The sequence below is a fragment of the Salmo salar genome, chromosome ssa06, assembly GCF_905237065.1.
Source record: "Salmo salar chromosome ssa06, Ssal_v3.1, whole genome shotgun sequence".
Lineage (NCBI taxonomy): Eukaryota > Metazoa > Chordata > Actinopteri > Salmoniformes > Salmonidae > Salmo > Salmo salar.
The window spans coordinates 92,898,107-92,922,423 of NC_059447.1; the positions used below are offsets into that span (position 1 = coordinate 92,898,107).

General features: G+C 45.9%; 1 protein-coding gene across 2 annotated transcripts in view; it reads right to left on the minus strand.

Annotated features, from left to right (window-relative positions):
* Positions 1-18,123, minus strand: part of aldh8a1 (aldehyde dehydrogenase 8 family, member A1) — a 32,289-nt gene extending 14,166 nt beyond the window's left edge. Inside the window, exons 1-4 of one of the 2 annotated variants that reach the window (XM_045721204.1) lie at positions 17,826-18,122; positions 17,629-17,794; positions 8,051-8,198; positions 6,403-6,558 (exon numbers count right to left, since the gene is read on the minus strand). In XM_045721204.1, the coding sequence (XP_045577160.1) occupies positions 6,403-6,558; positions 8,051-8,198; positions 17,629-17,775 (451 nt within the window). In that variant the 5' untranslated portion in view covers positions 17,776-17,794; positions 17,826-18,122. Of the gene's footprint in view, positions 1-6,402; positions 6,559-8,050; positions 8,199-17,628 lie in introns of both variants that reach the window. The other variant, XM_045721203.1, reaches the window with a different exon arrangement.
* Positions 18,124-24,317: the final 6,194 nt, after the last annotated feature.

The window sequence follows — 24,317 nt, forward strand, 5'->3', positions numbered from 1 at the left end:
ATGGTTCAGCGGGCTGTGGATCTCCCGTTCTCTACTGATGGTTCAGCGGGCTGTGGATCTCCCGTTGTCTACTGATGGTTCAGCGGGCTGTGGATCTCCCGTTGTCTACTGATGGTTCAGCGGGCTGTGGATCTCCCCCGTTGTCTACTGATGGTTCAGCGGGCTGTGGATCTCCCGTTGTCTACTGATGGTTCAGCGGGCTGTGGATCTCCCGTTGTCTACTGATGGTTCAGCGGGCTGTGGATCTCCCCGTTCTCTACTGATGGTTCAGCGGGCTGTGGATCTCCCCGTTGTCTACTGATGGTTCAGCGGGCTGTGGATCTCCCCGTTGTCTACTGATGGTTCAGGTCGCTGTGGATCTCCCGTTGTCTACTGATGGTTCAGCGGGCTGTGGATCTCCCCGTTCTCTACTGATGGTTCAGCGGGCTGTGGATCTCCCCGTTGTCTACTGATCGTTCAGCGGGCTGTGGATCTCCCCGTTCTCTACTGATGGTTCAGCGGGCTGTGGATCTCCCCGTTGTCTACTGATCGTTCAGCGGGCTGTGGATCTCCCCGTTGTCTACTGATCGTTCAGCGGGCTGTGGATCTCCCCGTTGTCTACTGATCGTTCAGCGGGCTGTGGATCTCCTGTTCTCTACTGATGGTTCAGCGGGCTGTGGATCTCCTGTTCTCTACTGATGGTTCAGCGGGCTGTGGATCTCCCGTTGTCTACTGATGGTTCAGCGGGCTGTGGATCTCCCGTTGTCTACTGATGGTTCAGCGGGCTGTGGATCTCCCGTTGTCTACTGATGGTTCAGCGGGCTGTGGATCTCCCGTTCTCTACTGATGGTTCAGCGGGCTGTGGATCTCCCGTTCTCTACTGATGGTTCAGCGGGCTGTGGATCTCCCCGTTGTCTACTGATGGTTCAGCGGGCTGTGGATCTCCCTGTTGTCTACTGATCGTTCAGCGGGCTGTGGATCTCCCCGTTGTCTACTGATCGTTCAGCGGGCTGTGGATCTCCTGTTCTCTACTGATGGTTCAGCGGGCTGTGGATCTCCTGTTCTCTACTGATGGTTCAGCGGGCTGTGGATCTCCCGTTGTCTACTGATGGTTCAGCGGGCTGTGGATCTCCCGTTGTCTACTGATGGTTCAGCGGGCTGTGGATCTCCCGTTGTCTACTGATGGTTCAGCGGGCTGTGGATCTCCCGTTCTCTACTGATGGTTCAGCGGGCTGTGGATCTCCCGTTCTCTACTGATGGTTCAGCGGGCTGTGGATCTCCCCGTTGTCTACTGATGGTTCAGCGGGCTGTGGATCTCCCCGTTGTCTACTGATGGTTCAGCGGGCTGTGGATCTCCCGTTCTCTACTGATGGTTCAGCGGGCTGTGGATCTCCCCGTTCTCTACTGATGGTTCAGCGGGCTGTGGATCTCCCGTTGTCTACTGATGGTTCAGCGGGCTGTGGATCTCCCGTTCTCTACTGATGGTTCAGCGGGCTGTGGATCTCCCGTTCTCTACTGATCGTTCAGCGGGCTGTGGATCTCCAGTTCTCTACTGATGGTTCAGCGGGCTGTGGATCTCCCCGTTGTCTACTGATGGTTCAGCGGGCTGTGGATCTCCCCGTTGTCTACTGATGGTTCAGCGGGCTGTGGATCTCCCGTTCTCTACTGATGGTTCAGCGGGCTGTGGATCTCCCGTTCTCTACTGATGGTTCAGCGGGCTGTGGATCTCCCGTTCTCTACTGATGGTTCAGCGGGCTGTGGAGCTCCCCGTTGTCTACTGATGGTTCAGCGGGCTGTGGATCTCCCCGTTGTCTACTGATGGTTCAGCGGGCTGTGGATCTCCCCGTTCTCTACTGATGGTTCAGCGGGCTGTGGATCTCCCCGTTGTCTACTGATGGTTCAGCGGGCTGTGGATCTCCCGTTCTCTACTGATGGTTCAGCGGGCTGTGGATCTCCCGTTCTCTACTGATGGTTCAGCGGGCTGTGGATCTCCCCGTTGTCTACTGATGGTTCAGCTCGCTGTGGATCTCCCCGTTGTCTACTGATGGTTCAGCGGGCTGTGGATCTCCCGTTCTCTACTGATGGTTCAGCGGGCTGTGGATCTCCCGTTGTCTACTGATGGTTCAGCGGGCTGTGGATCTCCCGTTCTCTACTGATGGTTCAGCGGGCTGTGGATCTCCCGTTGTCTACTGATGGTTCAGCGGGCTGTGGATCTCCCGTTGTCTACTGATGGTTCAGCGGGCTGTGGATCTCCCCGTTGTCTACTGATGGTTCAGCGGGCTGTGGATCTCCCGTTGTCTACTGATGGTTCAGCGGGCTGTGGATCTCCCGTTGTCTACTGATGGTTCAGCGGGCTGTGGATCTCCCCGTTCTCTACTGATGGTTCAGCGGGCTGTGGATCTCCCCGTTGTCTACTGATGGTTCAGCGGGCTGTGGATCTCCCCGTTGTCTACTGATGGTTCAGGTCGCTGTGGATCTCCCGTTGTCTACTGATGGTTCAGCGGGCTGTGGATCTCCCCGTTCTCTACTGATGGTTCAGCGGGCTGTGGATCTCCCCCGTTGTCTACTGATCGTTCAGCGGGCTGTGGATCTCCCCGTTCTCTACTGATGGTTCAGCGGGCTGTGGATCTCCCCGTTGTCTACTGATCGTTCAGCGGGCTGTGGATCTCCCCGTTGTCTACTGATCGTTCAGCGGGCTGTGGATCTCCCCGTTGTCTACTGATCGTTCAGCGGGCTGTGGATCTCCTGTTCTCTACTGATGGTTCAGCGGGCTGTGGATCTCCTGTTCTCTACTGATGGTTCAGCGGGCTGTGGATCTCCCGTTGTCTACTGATGGTTCAGCGGGCTGTGGATCTCCCGTTGTCTACTGATGGTTCAGCGGGCTGTGGATCTCCCGTTGTCTACTGATGGTTCAGCGGGCTGTGGATCTCCCGTTCTCTACTGATGGTTCAGCGGGCTGTGGATCTCCCGTTCTCTACTGATGGTTCAGCGGGCTGTGGATCTCCCCGTTGTCTACTGATGGTTCAGCGGGCTGTGGATCTCCCCGTTGTCTACTGATGGTTCAGCGGGCTGTGGATCTCCCGTTCTCTACTGATGGTTCAGCGGGCTGTGGATCTCCCCGTTCTCTACTGATGGTTCAGCGGGCTGTGGATCTCCCGTTGTCTACTGATGGTTCAGCGGGCTGTGGATCTCCCGTTCTCTACTGATGGTTCAGCGGGCTGTGGATCTCCCGTTCTCTACTGATCGTTCAGCGGGCTGTGGATCTCCCGTTCTCTACTGATGGTTCAGCGGGCTGTGGATCTCCCCGTTGTCTACTGATGGTTCAGCGGGCTGTGGATCTCCCCGTTGTCTACTGATGGTTCAGCGGGCTGTGGATCTCCCGTTCTCTACTGATGGTTCAGCGGGCTGTGGATCTCCCGTTCTCTACTGATGGTTCAGCGGGCTGTGGATCTCCCGTTCTCTACTGATGGTTCAGCGGGCTGTGGAGCTCCCCGTTGTCTACTGATGGTTCAGCGGGCTGTGGATCTCCCCGTTGTCTACTGATGGTTCAGCGGGCTGTGGATCTCCCCGTTCTCTACTGATGGTTCAGCGGGCTGTGGATCTCCCCGTTGTCTACTGATGGTTCAGCGGGCTGTGGATCTCCCGTTCTCTACTGATGGTTCAGCGGGCTGTGGATCTCCCGTTCTCTACTGATGGTTCAGCGGGCTGTGGATCTCCCCGTTGTCTACTGATGGTTCAGCTCGCTGTGGATCTCCCCGTTGTCTACTGATGGTTCAGCGGGCTGTGGATCTCCCGTTCTCTACTGATGGTTCAGCGGGCTGTGGATCTCCCGTTGTCTACTGATGGTTCAGCGGGCTGTGGATCTCCGTTCTCTACTGATGGTTCAGCGGGCTGTGGATCTCCCGTTGTCTACTGATGGTTCAGCGGGCTGTGGATCTCCCGTTGTCTACTGATGGTTCAGCGGGCTGTGGATCTCCCCGTTGTCTACTGATGGTTCAGCGGGCTGTGGATCTCCGTTGTCTACTGATGGTTCAGCGGGCTGTGGATCTCCCGTTGTCTACTGATGGTTCAGCGGGCTGTGGATCTCCCCGTTCTCTACTGATGGTTCAGCGGGCTGTGGATCTCCCCGTTGTCTACTGATGGTTCAGCGGGCTGTGGATCTCCCCGTTGTCTACTGATGGTTCAGGTCGCTGTGGATCTCCCGTTGTCTACTGATGGTTCAGCGGGCTGTGGATCTCCCCGTTCTCTACTGATGGTTCAGCGGGCTGTGGATCTCCCGTTGTCTACTGATCGTTCAGCGGGCTGTGGATCTCCCCGTTGTCTACTGATGGTTCAGCGGGCTGTGGATCTCCCGTTGTCTACTGATCGTTCAGGTCGCTGTGGATCTCCCGTTCTCTACTGATGGTTCAGCGGGCTGTGGATCTCCCGTTGTCTACTGATGGTTCAGCGGGCTGTGGATCTCCCCGTTGTCTACTGATGGTTCAGCGGGCTGTGGATCTCCCCGTTGTCTACTGATGGTTCAGCGGGCTGTGGATCTCCCGTTGTCTACTGATCGTTCAGCGGGCTGTGGATCTCCCGTTCTCTACTGATGGTTCAGCGGGCTGTGGATCTCCCGTTCTCTACTGATGGTTCAGGTCGCTGTGGATCTAGCGTTCTCTACTGATGGTTCAGCGGGCTGTGGATCTCCCGTTGTCTACTGATGGTTCAGCGCGATGACTGACACATTTATTAGCGTGATTCTACATGTAAAATTGTTTTGCACTCGGTTCACTAAGTTCTCTCAGCAGCCAAACACTATTGGTGTGTCTGAGTCTGGAGACAGCTTTATAACTTCAAAAGCTTTTAGTTCATCAAGGCCTGGTCTCCCACACACAGACCTCCCCACACACACGCAGACCCCCCCCACACAGACCCCCCACACACACACAGACCCCCACACACAGACCTCCCCACACACACAGACCCCCACACACAGACCCCACACACACGAGACCCCCACACACAGACCCCCACACACACACAGACCCCCCACACAGACCCCCCCACACACAGACCCCTCCCCACACACACAGACCCCCCCACACACAGAACCTCCCCCCACACACAGACCCCCCCACACACAGAACCCCCCACACACACAGACCCCCCCACACACACAGACACCCCCACACACAGACCCCCACACACAGACCCCCCCACACACAGACCCCCACACACACAGACCCCCCCACACACAGACTCCCCCACACACACAGACCCCCCCCACACACACAGACCCCCCACACACACAGACCCCCCCACACACTGACCCCCCACACACACACAGACCCCCCCACACACACAGACCCCCCACACACACAGACCCCCCACACACTGACCCCCCACACACACACAGACCCCCCCACACACACGCAGACCCCCCACACACAGACCTCCCCACACACCGCAGACCCCCCCACACACAGACCCCCCCACACACACACACAGACCCCCCCCACACACAGACCCCCCCCACACACAGACCCCTCCCCACACACACAGAACCTCCCCCCACACACAGAACCTCCCCCCACACACAGACCCCCCCACACACAGAACCCCCCCACACACAGACCCCCCCACACACACAGACACCCCCACACACAGACCCCCCACACACAGACCCCCCACACACAGACCCCCCACACACAGACTCCCCCACACACAGACCCCCCCCACACACACAGACCCCCCCACACACAGACCCCCCCACACACTGACCCCCCCACACACACACAGACCCCCCACACACACAGACCCCCCACACACACACAGACCCCCCACACACAGACCCCCCCACACACAGACCTCCCCACACACACAGACCCCCCCCACACACACAGACCCCCCCACACACAGACCCCCCCACACACTGACCCCCCACACACACAGACCCCCCCACACACACAGACCCCCCACACACTGACCCCCCACACACACAGACCCCCCCACACACACAGACCCCCACACACAGACCCCCCCACACACAGACCCCCCCACACACTAACCCCCCCACACACACAGACCCCCCCCACACACAGACCCCCACACACACTGACCCCCCCACACACACACAGACCCCCCCACACACAGACCCCCCACACACAGACCCCCCCACACACACACAGACCCCCACACACACCACGCAGACCCCCACACACACAGACCCCCCCACACACAGACCCCCACACACACAGACCCCCCACACACAGACCCCCCACACACACAGACCCCCCACACACAGACCCCCCCACACACAGACCCCCCACACACACAGACCCCCCACACACAGACCCCCCACACAGACCCCCCACACACAGACCCCCCACACACAGACCCCCCACACACACAGACCCCCCCCACACACAGACAGCTAGGACTCACCCACTCCCACAGGACTACGGACAGTGTAGTTAATACAGCCCAGATGGTCCATGGTACTGCAGTCAGTGGTGTGGTGGAGAACAGAAGAGGCAAAGAACCTAAAGTTATACACCGCCCGCGGGACATCCACCGTACGGGCAAACACTACGGTTTTACCTGGAACACAATCAGACACACAGGAGGAAACGGTTTTACCTGGAACACAGTAATACAGTCGCAGGAGGAAACTGTTTTACCTGGAACACAGTAATACAGTCGCAGGAGGAAACGGTTTTACCTGGAACACAGTAATACAGTCGCAGGAGGAAACGGTTTTACCTGGAACACAGTCAGACACACAGGAGGAAACGGTTTTTACCTGGAACACAGTCAGACACACAGGAGGAAACAGTTTTACCTGGAACACAGTAATACAGTCACAGGAGGAAACGGTTTTTACCTGGAACACAGTCAGACACACAGGAGGAAATGCTTTTACCTGGAACACAGTCAGACACACAGGAGGAAATGCTTTTACCTGGAACACAGTCAGACACACAGGAGGAAACGGTTTTACCTGGAACACAGTCAGACACACAGGAGGAAGCTGTTTTACCTGGAACACAGTAATACAGTCGCAGGAGGAAACGGTTTTAGCTGGAACACAGTAATACAGTCGCAGGAGGAAACGGTTTTACCTGGAACACAGTAATACAGTCACAGGAGGAAACGGTTTTACCTGGAACACAGTAATACAGTCGCAGGAGGAAACGGTTTTACCTGGAACACAGTAATACAGTCGCAGGAGGAAATGGTTTTACCTGGAACACAGTAATACAGTCGCAGGAGGAAACTGTTTTACCTGGAACACAGTAATACAGTCGCAGGAGGAAACGGTTTTACCTGGAACACAGTAATACAGTCACAGGAGGAAACGGTTTTACCTGGAACACAGTAATACAGTCGCAGGAGGAAACGGTTTTACCTGGAACACAGTAATACAGTCGCAGGAGGAAACTGGTTTTACCTGGAACACAGTAATACAGTCGCAGGAGGAAATGCTTTTACCTGGAACACAGTCAGACACACAGGAGGAAACGGTTTTACCTGGAACACAGTAATACAGTCACAGGAGGAAACGGTTTTACCTGGAACACAGTAATACAGTCACAGGAGGAAACGGTTTTACCTGGAACACAGTAATACAGTCGCAGGAGGAAACTGTTTTACCTGGAACACAGTAATACAGTCACAGGAGGAAACGGTTTTACCTGGAACACAGTAATACAGTCGCAGGAGGAAACTGTTTTACCTGGAACACAGTAATACAGTCGCAGGAGGAAACTGTTTTACCTGGAACACAGTAATACAGTCGCAGGAGGAAACTGTTTTACCTGGAACACAGTAATACAGTCGCAGGAGGAAACGGTTTTACCTGGAACACAGTAATACAGTCGCAGGAGGAAACGGTTTTACCTGGAACACAGTAATACAGTCGCAGGAGGAAACGGTTTTCTTGTTCTTGTTCTGTGGTCTTGTTGTGGTCCAGACTTCCCAGCCAAATTTCCATCAGATCAGGGGTTAGAGGTTATTACCTTGGTCCCGTGACTCTACCTGGGCAAACTCTTCCAGGTGAGCTTACATCAGGTCAAGGGTTAGAGGTTATTACCTTGGTCCCGTGACTCAGCCTGGGCGAACTCTTCCAGCTGAGCTTCCATCAGGTCAGCCAATTTATTCATCACCTGACCCCTCTCAGCTGGGCTACGGGCTGACCAATCAGGGAATGCCTCTTTAGCGGCCTGCACCGCAGCCTCCACCTGCAACCAATCAGGACAGGGTTGGTGTGTGTGTGTGTGTGTGTCTGTCTGTCAAGCCAAACGTCAAACGGCAGTCCATAAACAGTGGTGGAAAAAGTACCCAATTTTCATACTTGAGTAAAAGTACAGATACCTTATTAGAAAATGACTCAAGTAAAAGTGAAAGTCACCCAGTAAAATACATACTTGAGTAAAAGTCTAAAAGTATTTCGTTTTAAATATACTGAAGTATCAAAAGTAGAAGTATAAATAATTTAAAATGTCTTATATTAAGCAAACCAGACGGCACGATTTTCTTGTTTTTGTAAATTTACAGATAGCGATGGGCACAGTTCAACACTCAGACATAATTTACAAACGAAGCATGTGTGTTTTTTGAGTCTGCCAGATCAGAGGCAGAAGAGATGACCAGGGATGTTCTCTTGATAAGTGTGTGAATTAGACAATTTCCCTGTCCTGCTAGCCATTCAAAAATGTAACGAGTACTTTTTGCATTTCAGGGAAAATGTAAGGAGTAAAAAGTACATTATTTTCTTTAGGAATGTAGTGAAGTAAAAGTTGTCAAAAATATAAATAGTAAAGTACAGATATCCAAAAAACGACTTAAGTAGTACTTAAAAGTATTTTTACTGAAGTACTTTACACCACTGTCCATAAAGTAGCCTAGCAGAAAAATATTTCACCATAACATAGTATACTATAGAACACATCCAATCCAAACTACGGTGATGAGAAATACCAGACACTCCAAACTACTGTGATGAGAAATACCAGACACTCCAAACTACTGTGATGAGAAATACCAGACACTCCAAACTACTGTGATGAGAAATACCAGACACTCCAACCCAACCTACTGTGATGAGAAATACCAGACACTCCAACCCAAACTACTGTGATGAGAAATACCAGACACTCCAACCCAAACTACTGTGATGAGAAATACCAGACACTCCAACCCAAACTACTGTGATGAGAAATACCAGACACTCCAACCCAAACTACTGTGATGAGAAATACCAGACACTCCAACCAAACTACTGTGATGAGAAATACCAGACACTCCAACCCAAACTACTGTGATGAGAAATACCAGACACTCCAACCCAAACTACTGTGATGAGAAATACCAGACACTCCAACCCAAACTACTGTGATGAGAAATACCAGACACTCCAACCCAAACTACTGTGATGAGAAATACCAGACACTCCAACCCAAACTACTGTGATGAGAAATACCAGACACTCCAACCCAAACTACTGTGATGAGAAATACCAGACACTCCAACCCAAACTACTGTGATGAGAAATACCAGACACTCCAACCCAAACTACTGTGATGAGAAATACCAGACACTCCAACCCAAACTACTGTGATGAGAAATACCAGACACTCCAACCCAAACTACTGTGATGAGAAATACCAGACACTCCAACCCAAACTACTGTGATGAGAAATACCAGACACTCCAACCCAAACTACTGTGATGAGAAATACCAGACACTCCAACCCAAACTACTGTGATGAGAAATACCAGACACTCCAACCCAAACTACTGTGATGAGAAATACCAGACACTCCAAACTACTGTGATGAGAAATACCAGACACTCCAACCCAAACTACTGTGATGAGAAATACCAGACACTCCAACCCAAACTACTGTGATGAGAAATACCAGACACTCCAACCCAAACTACTGTGATGAGAAATACCAGACACTCCAACCCAAACTACTGTGATGAGAAATACCAGACACTCCAACCCAAACTACTGTGATGAGAAATACCAGACACTCCAAACTACTGTGATGAGAAATACCAGACACTCCAACCCAAACTACTGTGATGAGAAATACCAGACACTCCAACCCAAACTACTGTGATGAGAAATACCAGACACTCCAACCCAAACTACTGTGATGAGAAATACCAGACACTCCAACCCAAACTACTGTGATGAGAAATACCAGACACTCCAACCCAAACTACTGTGATGAGAAATACCAGACACTCCAACCCAAACTACTGTGATGAGAAATACCAGACACTCCAAACTACTGTGATGAGAAATACCAGACACTCCAACCCAAACTACTGTGATGAGAAATACCAGACACTCCAACCCAAACTACTGTGATGAGAAATACCAGACACTCCAACCCAAACTACTGTGATGAGAAATACCAGACACTCCAACCCAAACTACTGTGATGAGAAATACCAGACACTCCAACCCAAACTACTGTGATGAGAAATACCAGACACTCCAACCCAAACTACTGTGATGAGAAATACCAGACACTCCAACCCAAACTACTGTGATGAGAAATACCAGACACTCCAACCCAAACTACTGTGATGAGAAATACCAGACACTCCAAACTACTGTGATGAGAAATACCAGACACTCCAACCCAAACTACTGTGATGAGAAATACCAGACACTCCAACCCAAACTACTGTGATGAGAAATACCAGACACTCCAACCCAAACTACTGTGATGAGAAATACCAGACACTCCAACCCAAACTACTGTGATGAGAAATACCAGACACTCCAACCCAAACTACTGTGATGAGAAATACCAGACACTCCAACCCAAACTACTGTGATGAGAAATACCAGACACTCCAACCCAAACTACTGTGATGAGAAATACCAGACACTCCAAACTACTGTGATGAGAAATACCAGACACTCCAACCCAAACTACTGTGATGAGAAATACCAGACACTCCAAACTACTGTGATGAGAAATACCAGACACTCCAACCCAAACTACTGTGATGAGAAATACCAGACACTCCAACCCAAACTACTGTGATGAGAAATACCAGACACTCCAATCCAAACTACTGTCATGAGAAATACCAGACACTCCAACCCAAACTACTGTGATGAGAAATACCAGACACTCCAACCTACTGTGATGAGAAATACCAGACACTCCAACCCAAACTACTGTGATGAGAAATACCAGACACTCCAACCCAAACTACTGTGATGAGAAATACCAGACACTCCAACCCAAACTACTGTGATGAGAAATACCAGACACTCCAACCTACTGTGATGAGAAATACCAGACACTCCAACCCAAACTACTGTGATGAGAAATACCAGACACTCCAACCCAAACTACTGTGATGAGAAATACCAGACACTCCAACAAACTACTGTGATGAGAAATACCAGACACTCCAACCCAAACTACTGTGATGAGAAATACCAGACACTCCAACCCAAACTACTGTGATGAGAAATACCAGACACTCCAACCCAAACTACTGTGATGAGAAATACCAGACACTCCAACCCAAACTACTGTGATGAGAAATACCAGACACTCCAACCCAAACTACTGTGATGAGAAATACCAGACACTCCAACCCAAACTACTGTGATGAGAAATACCAGACACTCCAACCCAAACTACTGTGATGAGAAATACCAGACACTCCAACAAACTACTGTGATGAGAAATACCAGACACTCCAACCCAAACTACTGTGATGAGAAATACCAGACACTCCAACCCAAACTACTGTGATGAGAAATACCAGACACTCCAACCCAAACTACTGTGATGAGAAATACCAGACACTCCAACCCAAACTACTGTGATGAGAAATACCAGACACTCCAACCCAAACTACTGTGATGAGAAATACCAGACACTCCAACCCAAACTACTGTGATGAGAAATACCAGACACTCCAACCCAAACTACTGTGATGAGAAATACCAGACACTCCAAACTACTGTGATGAGAAATACCAGACACTCCAAACTACTGTGATGAGAAATACCAGACACTCCAATCCAAACTACTGTGATGAGAAATACCAGACACTCCAACCCCAGTCTGAGGTCCTGAGCACTCTAGAGAAGATCAAGGATCTCTGTACTTTGCTACGTTCATCTTTCCCTCGATCCTGACTAGTCTCCCAGTCCCTTCCACTGAAAAACATCCCCACAGCATGATGCTGCCACCACCATGCTTCACCGTAGGGATGGTGCCAGGTTTCCCCCAGACGTGATGCTTGGCATTCAGGCCAAGAGTTCAATCTTGGTTTCATCAGACCAGAAAATCTTGTTTCTCATGGTCTGAGAGTCTTTAGGTGCCTTTTGGCAAACTCCAAGTGGGCTGTCATGTGCCTTTTACTGAGGAGTGGCTTCCGTCTGGCCACTCTACCATAAAGGTCTGATTGGTGGAGTGCTGCAGAGATGGTTGTCCTTCTGGAAGGTTCGTACATTTCCACAGAGGAGCTCTGTCTTAGTGACCATGGGGTTCTTGGTCACCTCCCTGACCAAGGCCCTTCTCCTCCGATTGCTCAGTTTTGCCGGGTGGCCAGCTCTACGAAGAGTCTTGGTGGTTCCAAACTTCTTCTATTTAAGAATGATGGAGGCCACTGTGTTCTTGGGGACCTTCAATGCTGAAGACATTTTTTTGGTACCCTTCCCCAGATCTGTGTCTCGACACAATCCTGTCTTGGAGCTCTACGGACAATTCCTTCTACCTCATGGCTTGGTTTTTGCTCTGACGTGCACTGTCAACTGTGGGACCTTTATATAGACAGGTGTGTGCCTTTCCAAGTCATGTCCAATCAATTGAATTTACCACAGATGGACTCCGATTAAGTTGTAGAAACATCTCAAGGATGATCAATGGAAACAGGATGCACCTGAAATACATTTTGAGTCTCATAGCAAAGGGTCTGAATGCTTACGTAAATAAGGAATTTCATTTATTTTTATACAACTGCAAAAAATTCTAGAAACCTGTTTTCACTTTGTCATTATTGGGTATTGTGTGTAGATTGCTGAAGAAACAAATATATTTAATCATTTTTAGAATAAGGCTGTAACGTAACAAAATGTGGAAAAAGTCAATGAATACTTTCCGTTATATATGTATATTGAGAAACACCACACACTCTAACCCAAACTAGACAGAGAAAAACAACAAAGGTATTTTAGTTGCCAGAATGTCTTGGCTTTTCAGCTTTTAACCAGCCTAACTTCTTACTTAAACATGTTGTGTGAGTTTAATAGAATGACTAGACCAGGGTCCATTGACCTAGCTGTTGTTTAATCATTATCTGTCAGTCTAGTCTGTAGACTTTGCACAGAGCAAAGGTACATCTCCGTGACTCAGCAAGAGGACATAGGCAGAATCATTTAAGGTATAGGCTACACTTGTCAGTTGAAGTCAGAAGTTTACATACACTTAAGGTTGGAGTCATTAAAACTCGTTTTTCAACCACTCGACACATTTTTTGTTAACAAACTATAGTTTTTGCAAGTCGGTTAGGACATCTACTTTGTGCATGACACAAGTAATTTTTCCAACAATTGTTAACAGATTATTTCACAAATAATTCACTGTGTCACAATTCCAGTGGGTCAGAAGTTTACACACACTAAGTTGAATGTGCCTTTACACAGCTTGGAAAATTCCTGAAAATTATGTAATGGATTTAGAAGCTTCTGATAGGCTAATTCACATCATTTGAGTCAATTGGAGGTGTACCTGTGGATGCATTTCAAGGCCTACCATCAAACTCAGTGCCTCTTTGCTTGACATCATGGGAAAATCAAAAGAAATCAGCCAAGACCTCAGAAAAAGAATTGTAGACCTCCACAAGTCTGGTTCATCCTTGGGAGCAATTTCCAAATGCCTGAAGGTACCACGTTCATCTGTACAAACAATAGTACGCAAGTATAAACACCATGGGACCACGCAGCCGTCATACCGCTCAGGAAGGAGACGCGTTCGGTCTCCTAGAGATGAACGTACTTTGGTGTGAAAAGTGCAAATAAATCCCAGAACAACAGCAAAGGACCTTGTGAAGATGCTGGAGGAAACGGGTACAAAAGTATCTATATTCACAGTAAAACGAGTCCTATATCGACATAACCTGAAAGGCCGCTCAGCAAGGAAGAAGCCACTGCTCCAAAACCGCCATAAAAAAGATCGTACTTTTTGGAGAAATGTCCTCTTGTTTGATGAAACAAAAATAGAACTGTTTGGCCATAATGACCATCGTTATGTTTGGAGGAAAAAGGGGGAGGCTTGGAAGCTGAAAAACACCATCCCAACCGTGAAGCACGGGGGTGGCAGCATCATGTTGTGGGGGTTCTTTGCTGCAAAAGGGACTGGTGCACTTCACAAAATAGATGGCCTCATGAGGCACGAATATTATGTAGATATATTGAAGCAACATCTCAAGACGTCAGTCAGGAAGTTAAAGCTTGGTCGCAAATGGGTCTTTCAAATGGACAATGACCCCAAGCATACTTCCAAAGTTGTGGTAAAATACCTTAAGGACAACAAAGTCAAGGTATTGGAGTGGCCATCACAAAGCCCTTACCTCAATCCTATAGAAAGTTTGTGGGCAGAACTGAAAAAGCATGTACGAGCAAGGAGGCCTACAAACCTGACTCAGCTACACCAGCTCTGTCAGGAGGAATGGGCCAAAATTCACCCAACTTATTGTGGGAAGCTTGTAGAAGGCTACCCAAAACGTTTGACCCAAGTTAAGCAATTTAAAAGCAATGCTACTAAATACTAATTGAGTGTATGTAAACTTCTGACCCACTGGGAATGTGATGAAAGAAATAAAAGCTGAAATAAATCATTCTCTTTACTATTATTCTGATATTTCACATTCTTAAAATAAAGTGGTGATCCTAACTGACGTAAAACAGGGAATTTTTATGAGGATTAAATGTCAGGAATTGTGTGAAACTGAGTTTAAATGGATTTGGCTGTATGTAGAGGTGTATGTAAACTTCCGACTTCAACTGTATGTCAGAATATCAGCATACCATGCATTATGTCAGCTCATACCATGCATTATGTCACCTCATATCATGCATTATGTCAGCTTATACCATGCATTATGTCAACTCATATCATGCATTATGTCAGGTCATACCATGCATTATGTCAGCTCATACCATGCATTATGTCAACTCATACCATGCATTATGTCACCTCATACTATGCATTATGTCAGCTCATACCATGCATTATGTCAGCTCATACCATGCATTATGTCACCTCATATCATGCATTATGTCACCTGATACCATGCATTATGTCACCTCATACCATGCATTATGTCAGCTCATACCATGCATTATGTCACCTCATACCATGCATTATGTCACCTCATACCATGCATTATGTCAGCTCATACCATGCATTATGTCAGCTCATACCATGCATTATGTCAGGTCATACTATGCATTATGTCACATCATACCATGCATTATGTCAGCTCATACCATGCATTATGTCAGCTCATACCATGCATTATGTCAGCTCATACCATGCATTATGTCACCTCATATCATGCATTATGTCACCTGATACCATGCATTATGTCACCTCATACCATGCATTATGTCAGCTCATACCATGCATTATGTCAGCTCATACCATGCAGTATGTCAGCTCATACCATGCATTATGTCAGCTCATACCATGCATTATGTCAGGTCATACCATGCTACTCTGTCTTCTACTTTCTCCAGTCTGTATGGGGTTGCCTATAGGCCTTGTTGGGATATATTTTATTAAACTAGATATGGTGCATAGCTTATGAATACATTAATGTGAAACATAACAGGTTTGTATTGTATTAACATAGATTGAGCAACATATAATAGATGTGACTAACTGGAGGGTTGCTGTGCAGCAGGGGTGTAGGCTGAGTTAGACTCACACACACACACACACACACACACACACACACACACACACACACACACACACACACACACACACACACACACACACACACACACACACACACACACACACACACACACACACACTGCCTGGTTGTGAAGCCGCTCAAGGACATGTGTACGTGAGGAACTGATAGAGTGGAGAATAACTGTAGCATAAAAACAGGCACTGTCCTTGGGGTTGCTGACTTTTGGGTGAAAAACACAAATGACAAAAGCTGGAAGACAACAACGCCTGGCAACATGTGATGCGCCAAGAGGCTGGGACCAGCCTGTGCGCCTGCGATAGGCTGAGCAAGTCTAAACCACGCTCAGCCTCTAACTCTGACAGGCCGGCTCTGAAGCAGGAACTATCTCTGTCAGAGTATTAAAAAAATAACTTTGTGGTTTGAACAATTAGTTCTCTGTTTTGCCCTGCGAGGTGTTACAGTGAACCCGTACATAAGAAGATTGCATTTACCATTTATTATGCTTGACTAATTATATTGAATAAAAAAAAGCTGAGAATATATTCAGTGACTTAGTGTTAAATTCTGTTCTGATACCAGATTCGATTGACAGCAACCTTACAGCCTACAGTATTTAGTGTGTCAAATCACATAACTTGATAGGCTACATATTGTAGGTACATGATAGATACATTGTATCATAAATAACATTACTACTACACTACATTGTATCATAATAACATTACTACTACACTACATTGTATCATAAATAACATTACTACTACACTACATTGTATCATAAATAACATTACTACTACACTACATTGTATCATAATAACATTACTACTACACTACATTGTATCATAATAACATTACTACTACACTACATTGTATCATAAATAACATTACTACTACACTACATTGTATCATAATAACATTACTACTACACTACATTGTATCATAATAACATTACTACTACACTACATTGTATCATAATAACATTACTACTACACTACATTGTATCATAAATAACATTACTACTACACTACATTGTATCATAAATAACATTACTACTACACTACATTGTATCATAATAACATTACTACTACACTACATTGTATCATAATAACATTACTACTACACTACATTGTATCATAAATAACATTACTACTACACTACATTGTATCATAATAACATTACTACTACACTACATTGTATCATAATAACATTACTACTACACTACATTGTATCATAAATAACATTACTACTACACTACATTGTATCATAATAACATTACTACTACACTACATTGTATCATAATAACATTACTACTACACTACATTGTATCATAATAACATTACTACTACACTACATTGTATCATAATAACATTACTACTACACTACATTGTATCATAATAACATTACTACTACACTACATTGTATCATAAATAACATTACTACTACACTACATTGTATCATAATAACATTACTACTACACTACATTGTATCATAATAACATTACTACTACACTACATTGTATCATAAATAACATTACTACTACACTACATTGTAGCGACACTTGAACACGTAGGCTATCAGGGTTAACTACACGCCCAATCCACAGCTAAGAGATAAATTAACCTTTAATGTCTGCAGTAACAACAAAATGCAAAACGACAGACAGATAAGTGTAATTCATCTGAGGACGACCAACCCCACCTCATCCGTTCCGCTGTCGGGCACTTTGCAGTAGACCTCCCCGGTGGAAGGGTCGTAGGAGTCGATGTGTCGGGAGACCGGGACGAACTTTCCTCCGATGTAGTTCTCGAGAACGAGGTGTGTTCTGTGGTCAACGGTCTTCGACATGGCTCAGTTGACAAATAATGTTATTATAAAGACTATACTGTTAAAATAATGTTATTATAAAGACTATACTGTTAAAATAATGTTATTATAAAGACTATACTGTTAAAATAATGGCGAGATGAGGTAGAGACCTGTATGTGAAAATATCATCACCTGTGGATGTTCTCACTTCTCACCGCTCAATTAAAACGCGTGAAGTAACGGGACCCTGGATTCCCTCCTACTTTACAACCTGTGTAGTGATACGTCCCAAAACACAGCCTATTCCCTACTTAATGCACTACTTTAGAACAAAACCCATAGGGCTCTGGCCAACAACAACAACAAAAATAGGGAACTATAAAGGGAAGAGGGAGGTCTTTAGGAAGTATTGTCAGTGTTTACATCCGGATAATATGGTCCAAAGGTACAGTAGTTATTGCCATAGACCAATAGAAACTTCTAAAATCGTTATTGACGGGACAAGGCACCAATCGTTGTAGAGTGGAGGCGGGACGTTGATAGTATACGATGTTTAATAACTTACATAGCATACATAAAATAAAACCCTGAAACTAGATCCGCGTTTCTAGATCCCCTACAATACAGCCCCACAGTGGAAGTGTCATAATACCCATAAAACCTAGCAGTCAAATAGGGAAATGGTTCCAATCATTTTCTCCACCATTAATTTTTCTCCATAGGGGCCCGAAAATGGACAAAGATTCCAGTCACACTAGTCATAGCTTCTACCCCCAAGTCATAAAACTCCTGAACAGCTAATAAAATGGCTACCCAGACTATTTGTACCCCCCCACCCTCTCTCTCTTTTACACTGCTGCTATTCTCTGTTTATTGTCTTACGCATAGTCACTCTACCTATATGTACACTGCCGTTCAAAAGTTTGGGGTCACTTAGAAATGTCCTTGTTTTTGAAAGAAAAGCACCGTTTTTTTGCCCATTAAAATAACATCAAATTGGTCAGAAATACAGTGCCGACATTGTTGATGTTGTAAATGACTATTGTAGCTGGAAACGGCAGATTTTTTATGGAATATCTACATTGGCGTACAGAGGCCCATTATCAACAACCATCACTCCTGTGTTCCAATGGCACGTTGTGTTAGCTAATCCAAGTTTATCATTTTAAAAGGCTAATTGATCATTAGAAAACCCTTTTGTGATTATGTTAGTGTAACCGATGTGAAATGGCTAGTTAGTTAGCGGTGGTGCGCGCTAATAGCGTTTCAATCGGTGACGTCACTCGCTCTGAGACTTGAAGTAGGGTTTCCCCTTCCGTTGCAAGGGCCGTGGCTCTTGTGGCGCGATGGGTAACGATGCTTCGGTGGGTGTCAGTTGTTGATGCGTGCAAGGGTCCCTGGTTCGAGCCCGGGTTGGGGCGAAGAGAGGGACAGAACCTACACTGTTACATTAGCACAGCTGAAAACTGTTGTTCTGATTAAAGAAGCAATAAAACTGGCCTTCTTTAGACGAGTTGAGTATCTGGAGCATCAGCGTTTGTGGGTTCGATTACAGGCTCAAAATAAATAGAAACAAAGACCTTTCTTCCGAAACTCGTCAGTCTATTCTTGTTCTGAGAAATGAAGGCTATTCCATGAGACAAATTGCCAAGAAACTGAAGATCTCGTACAACGCTGTGTACTACTCCCTTCACAGAACAGAGCAAACTGGCTCTAACCAGAATAGAAAGAGGAGTGGGAGGCCCCGGTGCACAACTGAGCAAGAGGACAAGTACATTAGAGTGTCCAGTTTGAGAAACAGACGCCTCACAATTTCTCAACTGGCAGCTTCATTAAATAGTACCCGCAAAACACCAGTCTCAACGTCAACAGTGAAGAGGCGACTCCGGGGATGCTGGCCTTCTAGGCAGAGTTGCAAAGGAAAAGCCATATCTCTGTCCACTGTCTGTGTTCTTTTGCCCACTTTAATCTTTTCTTTTTATTGGCCAGTCTGAGATTGAGCAAAGCCCTGTGTGATGGGGACTTTTAAGTTGAAAAGCAGAAATCTGGCCCTGAAGCAGGAACACAATCTGATTGGCTCCTCGATATCACAGAACACACAACAGAGACTCATTAATATTACAGTACAGGGTTAATGCAGACACACTGGAGGAGACTCATTAACATTATTGTTAATGGGACAATTGATGACTTCAACAATCACAATAGCAACACTAGTTTAAAGGATCATTCATGTTATAAACTGGTCCACATTCATGTTATAAACTGGTCCACGTTCATGTTATAAACTGTAGTCCACATTCATGTTATAAACTGGTCCACATTCATGTTATAAACTGTGGTCCACATTCATGTTATAAACTGTGGTCCACATTCATGTTATAAACTGGTCCACATTCATGTTATATACTGGTCCACATTCATGTTATAAACTGCAATCCACATTCATGTTATAAACTGGTCCACATTCATGTTATAAACTGGTCCACATTCATGTTATAAACTGCAATCCACATTCATGTTATAAACTGGTCCACATTCATGTTATAAACTGGTCCACATTCATGTTATAAACTGGTCCACATTCATGTTATAAACTGTAGTCCACATTCATGTTATAAACTGGTCCACATTCATGTTATAAACTGGTCCACATTCATGTTATAAACTGGTCCACATTCATGTTATAAACTGGTCCACATTCATGTTATAAACTGCAATCCACATTCATGTTATAAACTGGTCCACATTCATGTTATAAACTGGTCCACATTCATGTTATAAACTGCAATCCACATTCATGTTATAAACTGGTCCACATTCATGTTATAAACTGTAGTCCACATTCATGTTATAAACTGGTCCACATTCATGTTATAAACTGCAATCCACATTCATGTTATAAACTGGTCCACATTCATGTTATATACTGGTCCACATTCATGTTATAAACTGGTCCACATTCATGTTATATACTGGTCCACATTCATGTTATAAACTGCAATCCACATTCATGTTATAAACTGGTCCACATTCATGTTATAAACTGGTCCACATTCATGTTATAAACTGCAATCCACATTCATGTTATAAACTGGTCCACATTCATGTTATAAACTGGTCCACATTCATGTTATAAACTGGTCCACATTCATGTTATAAACTGTAGTCCACATTCATGTTATAAACTGGTCCACATTCATGTTATAAACTGGTCCACATTCATGTTATAAACTGGTCCACATTCATGTTATAAACTGCAATCCACATTCATGTTATAAACTGCAATCCACATTCATGTTATAAACTGGTCCACATTCATGTTATATACTGGTCCACATTCATGTTATAAACTGGTCCACATTCATGTTATAAACTGGTCCACATTCATGTTATAAACTGGTCCACATTCATGTTATAAACTGGTCCACATTCATGTTATAAACTGGTCCACATTCATGTTATAAACTGCAATCCACATTCATGTTATAAACTGCAATCCACATTCATGTTATAAACTGGTCCACATTCATGTTATAAACTGCAATCCACATTCATGTTATAAACTGGTCCACATTCATGTTATAAACTGTGGTCCACATTCATGTTATAAACTGGTCCACATTCATGTTATAAACTGGTCCACATTCATGTTATAAACTGTGGTCCACATTCATGTTATAAACCGCGATCCACATTTATGTTATAAACCGCGATCCACATTCATGTTATAAACTGGTCTACATTAACTGTGATGTACAGTATTTACTTGATCTTGATGATGTCCCGTCCAGAGGCTCATCGTGGAGAGTGATGCCTACACAGAGGGAGAAACACCAAATAATGCAGAGCAGAATTAGGCCGATACCCGCTAATTATCAATATCCAGAAAAAGAGCCGTTAAATTCTACAACCACCTAAAAGGAAGCGATTCCCAAACCTTCCATAACAAAGACATCTCCTACAGAGAGATGAACCTGGAGTAGAGTCCCCTAAGCAAGCTGGTCCTTCCATAACAAAGCCATCACCTACAGAGAGATCAGAGAGTCCCCCACCGTAGCTTTGACCATGTACAGACTCAGTGATCATAGCCTTGCTATTGAGAAAGGCCGCTGTAGGCAGACCTGGCTCTCAAGAGAAGACAGGCTATGTGCAACACTGCCCACAAAATGAGGTGGAAACTGAGCTGCACTTCCTAACCTCCTGCCAAATGTACGACCATATTAGAGACACATATTTCCCTCAGATTACACAGATCCACAAAGAATTAGAAAACAAACCCAATTTTGATAAACTCCCATATCTACTGGGTGAAATACCACAGTGTTCCATCACAGCAGCAAGATGTGTGACCTGTTGCCACAAGAAAAGGTCAACCAGTGAAGAACAAACACCATTGTAAATACAACCCATATTTATGTTTATTTATTTTCCCTGTACATTAACTATTTGCACATCGTTACAACACTGTATATAGACATAGTATGACATTTTAAATGTATTTGCCAATGCAAATAAAGCCCTTTGAATTGAAAATGAATTGAGAGAGAGTGAGAGAGAGAGAGAGAGAGAGAAAGACAGAGAGAGAGAGAGACAGAGAGACAGAGAGAGAGACAGAGAGAGAGACAGAGAGAGAGACAGAGAGAGAAAGACAGAGAGAGAGACAGAGAGACAGAGAGAGAGAAAGACAGAGAGAAAGACAGAGAGAGAGAGAGACAGAGAGAGAGACAGAGAGAGAGACAGAGAGAGAGACAGAGAGAGAAAGACAGAGAGAGAGACAGAGAGAGACAGAGAGCATGTATTTCATGTCTTTCAAATAACACAAGATGGCAGTGTTGTATTATTAAAACACAGTACCTTTTAACAGCTCAAGTCTCCTAGGGAGGGAAGGAGGGAGGAGGGGGGGGGGTATGGACAGTACTCTCATCTCTCCTGTCTGAATGTACCCAGCCTCCATCGACCATGTTACACAGAACCCTGATCTACAACCACAGAAAACAGAAAACAGGGTAATAGCACACAGTCTTGTATTATGTGTTATCTAACCAAAAGGTCCAGACATGTCTCCCCTATTCCCTTTATAGTGCACTACATTTGACTAGAGCCCTGGGGGTAAAAAAAATTATATAGGTGAATAGGGTGCTTTTTGAGACGCAGCCTTTGTAAAACATTTTGGTTATATTCTGCATTATGTGATCTCACCTTTAACCACGTCTGAGACACACAGTCTGAAGGGCTCGTCTATCAACCTCTAGGGTGGGGGTTGAAACAATCTATGGAGAGAGAGAGAGAGAGAGAGAGAGAGAGAGAGAGAGAGAGAGGAGGAGAGAGAGAGAGAGAGAGAGAGAGAGAGAGAGAGAGAGAGAGAGGAGGAGAGAGGGCGAGAGAGAGAGAGAGAGAGAGAGAGAGAGAGAGAGAGACAGACAGACAGACAGACAGACAGACAGACAGACAGACAGACAGACAGACAGACAGACAGACAGACAGACAGACAGAGAGAGACAGAGAGAGACAGAGAGAGAGAGACAGAGAGAGAGAGAGAGAGAGAGGAGGAAGAGAGAGGGAGAGAGGGAGAGAGAGGGGAGAAGAGAGAGAGAGAAGAGAGAGAGAGAGAGAGAGACAGAGAGAGAGAGACAGAGAGAGAGAGAGAGAGAGAGAGAGGAAGAGAGGGAGAGAGGGAGAGAGGGAGAAGAGAGAGAGAGAGAGAGAGAGAGAGAGAGAGAGAGAGAGGGAGAGAGAGAGAGAGAGAGAGGAGGAAGAGAGGGAGAGAGGAGAGAGAGAGAGGCGAGAGATAGAGAGAGGGGGAGGAAGAGAGAGGGAGAGAGAGAGAGAGAGAGAGAGAGGAGGAAGAGAGAGGGAGAGAGGGAGAGAGAGATAGAAAGTGAGAAAGAGAGAAAGAAAGGTATGAGGCCGTGTGAGTAAGTGAGCGTGAGAAACAACATTGAAATGTTAACTTTAATTTAGACTGCGCACTGAGTCACCACGTCGCCATAATGACTAATACCGTAGCAACATCTCCATGGTTACCAGCCATACTCGGCACTTTCACTACTGTCAGTCACAACACTACTCAGACACACAGGCACACTTTCAGGTCATTACAGAAGAGAGAAGATACAAACAAAGACATGGTATCAATCTCTCTCAGCAACTTCTCATTTCTCTGTGTGCTTGAAGCGTCTTTATGTCAAGAATAATTGTCCACGGGTCACAATGGATGTTCTTTTGTTTTGCTAACAGAAAATTGAATAACATTGTTGAGTTGTAACATTATCGGATTTTATAAAGCGTTGTGGACTTGAATACGAGGGCGTTTGTCCGTTCCAGGGTCCAGGAGTACCAGGATGTTAGGTCTGGAGCAGAACACTTAGTGGTCAGGTTCTCTCCTGACATACCACTGGTCGGGACATAGAACACGTCAGATTCTTGGGAGAGAACATAGAACAGCTATAACCCTACGTAGAACACTGTTATAGAACTCTTAGTGGTCGGGACGTAGAACACTGTTATAGAACTCTTAGTGGTCGGGACGTAGAACACTGTTATAGAACTCTTAGTGGTCGGAACGTAGAACACTGTTA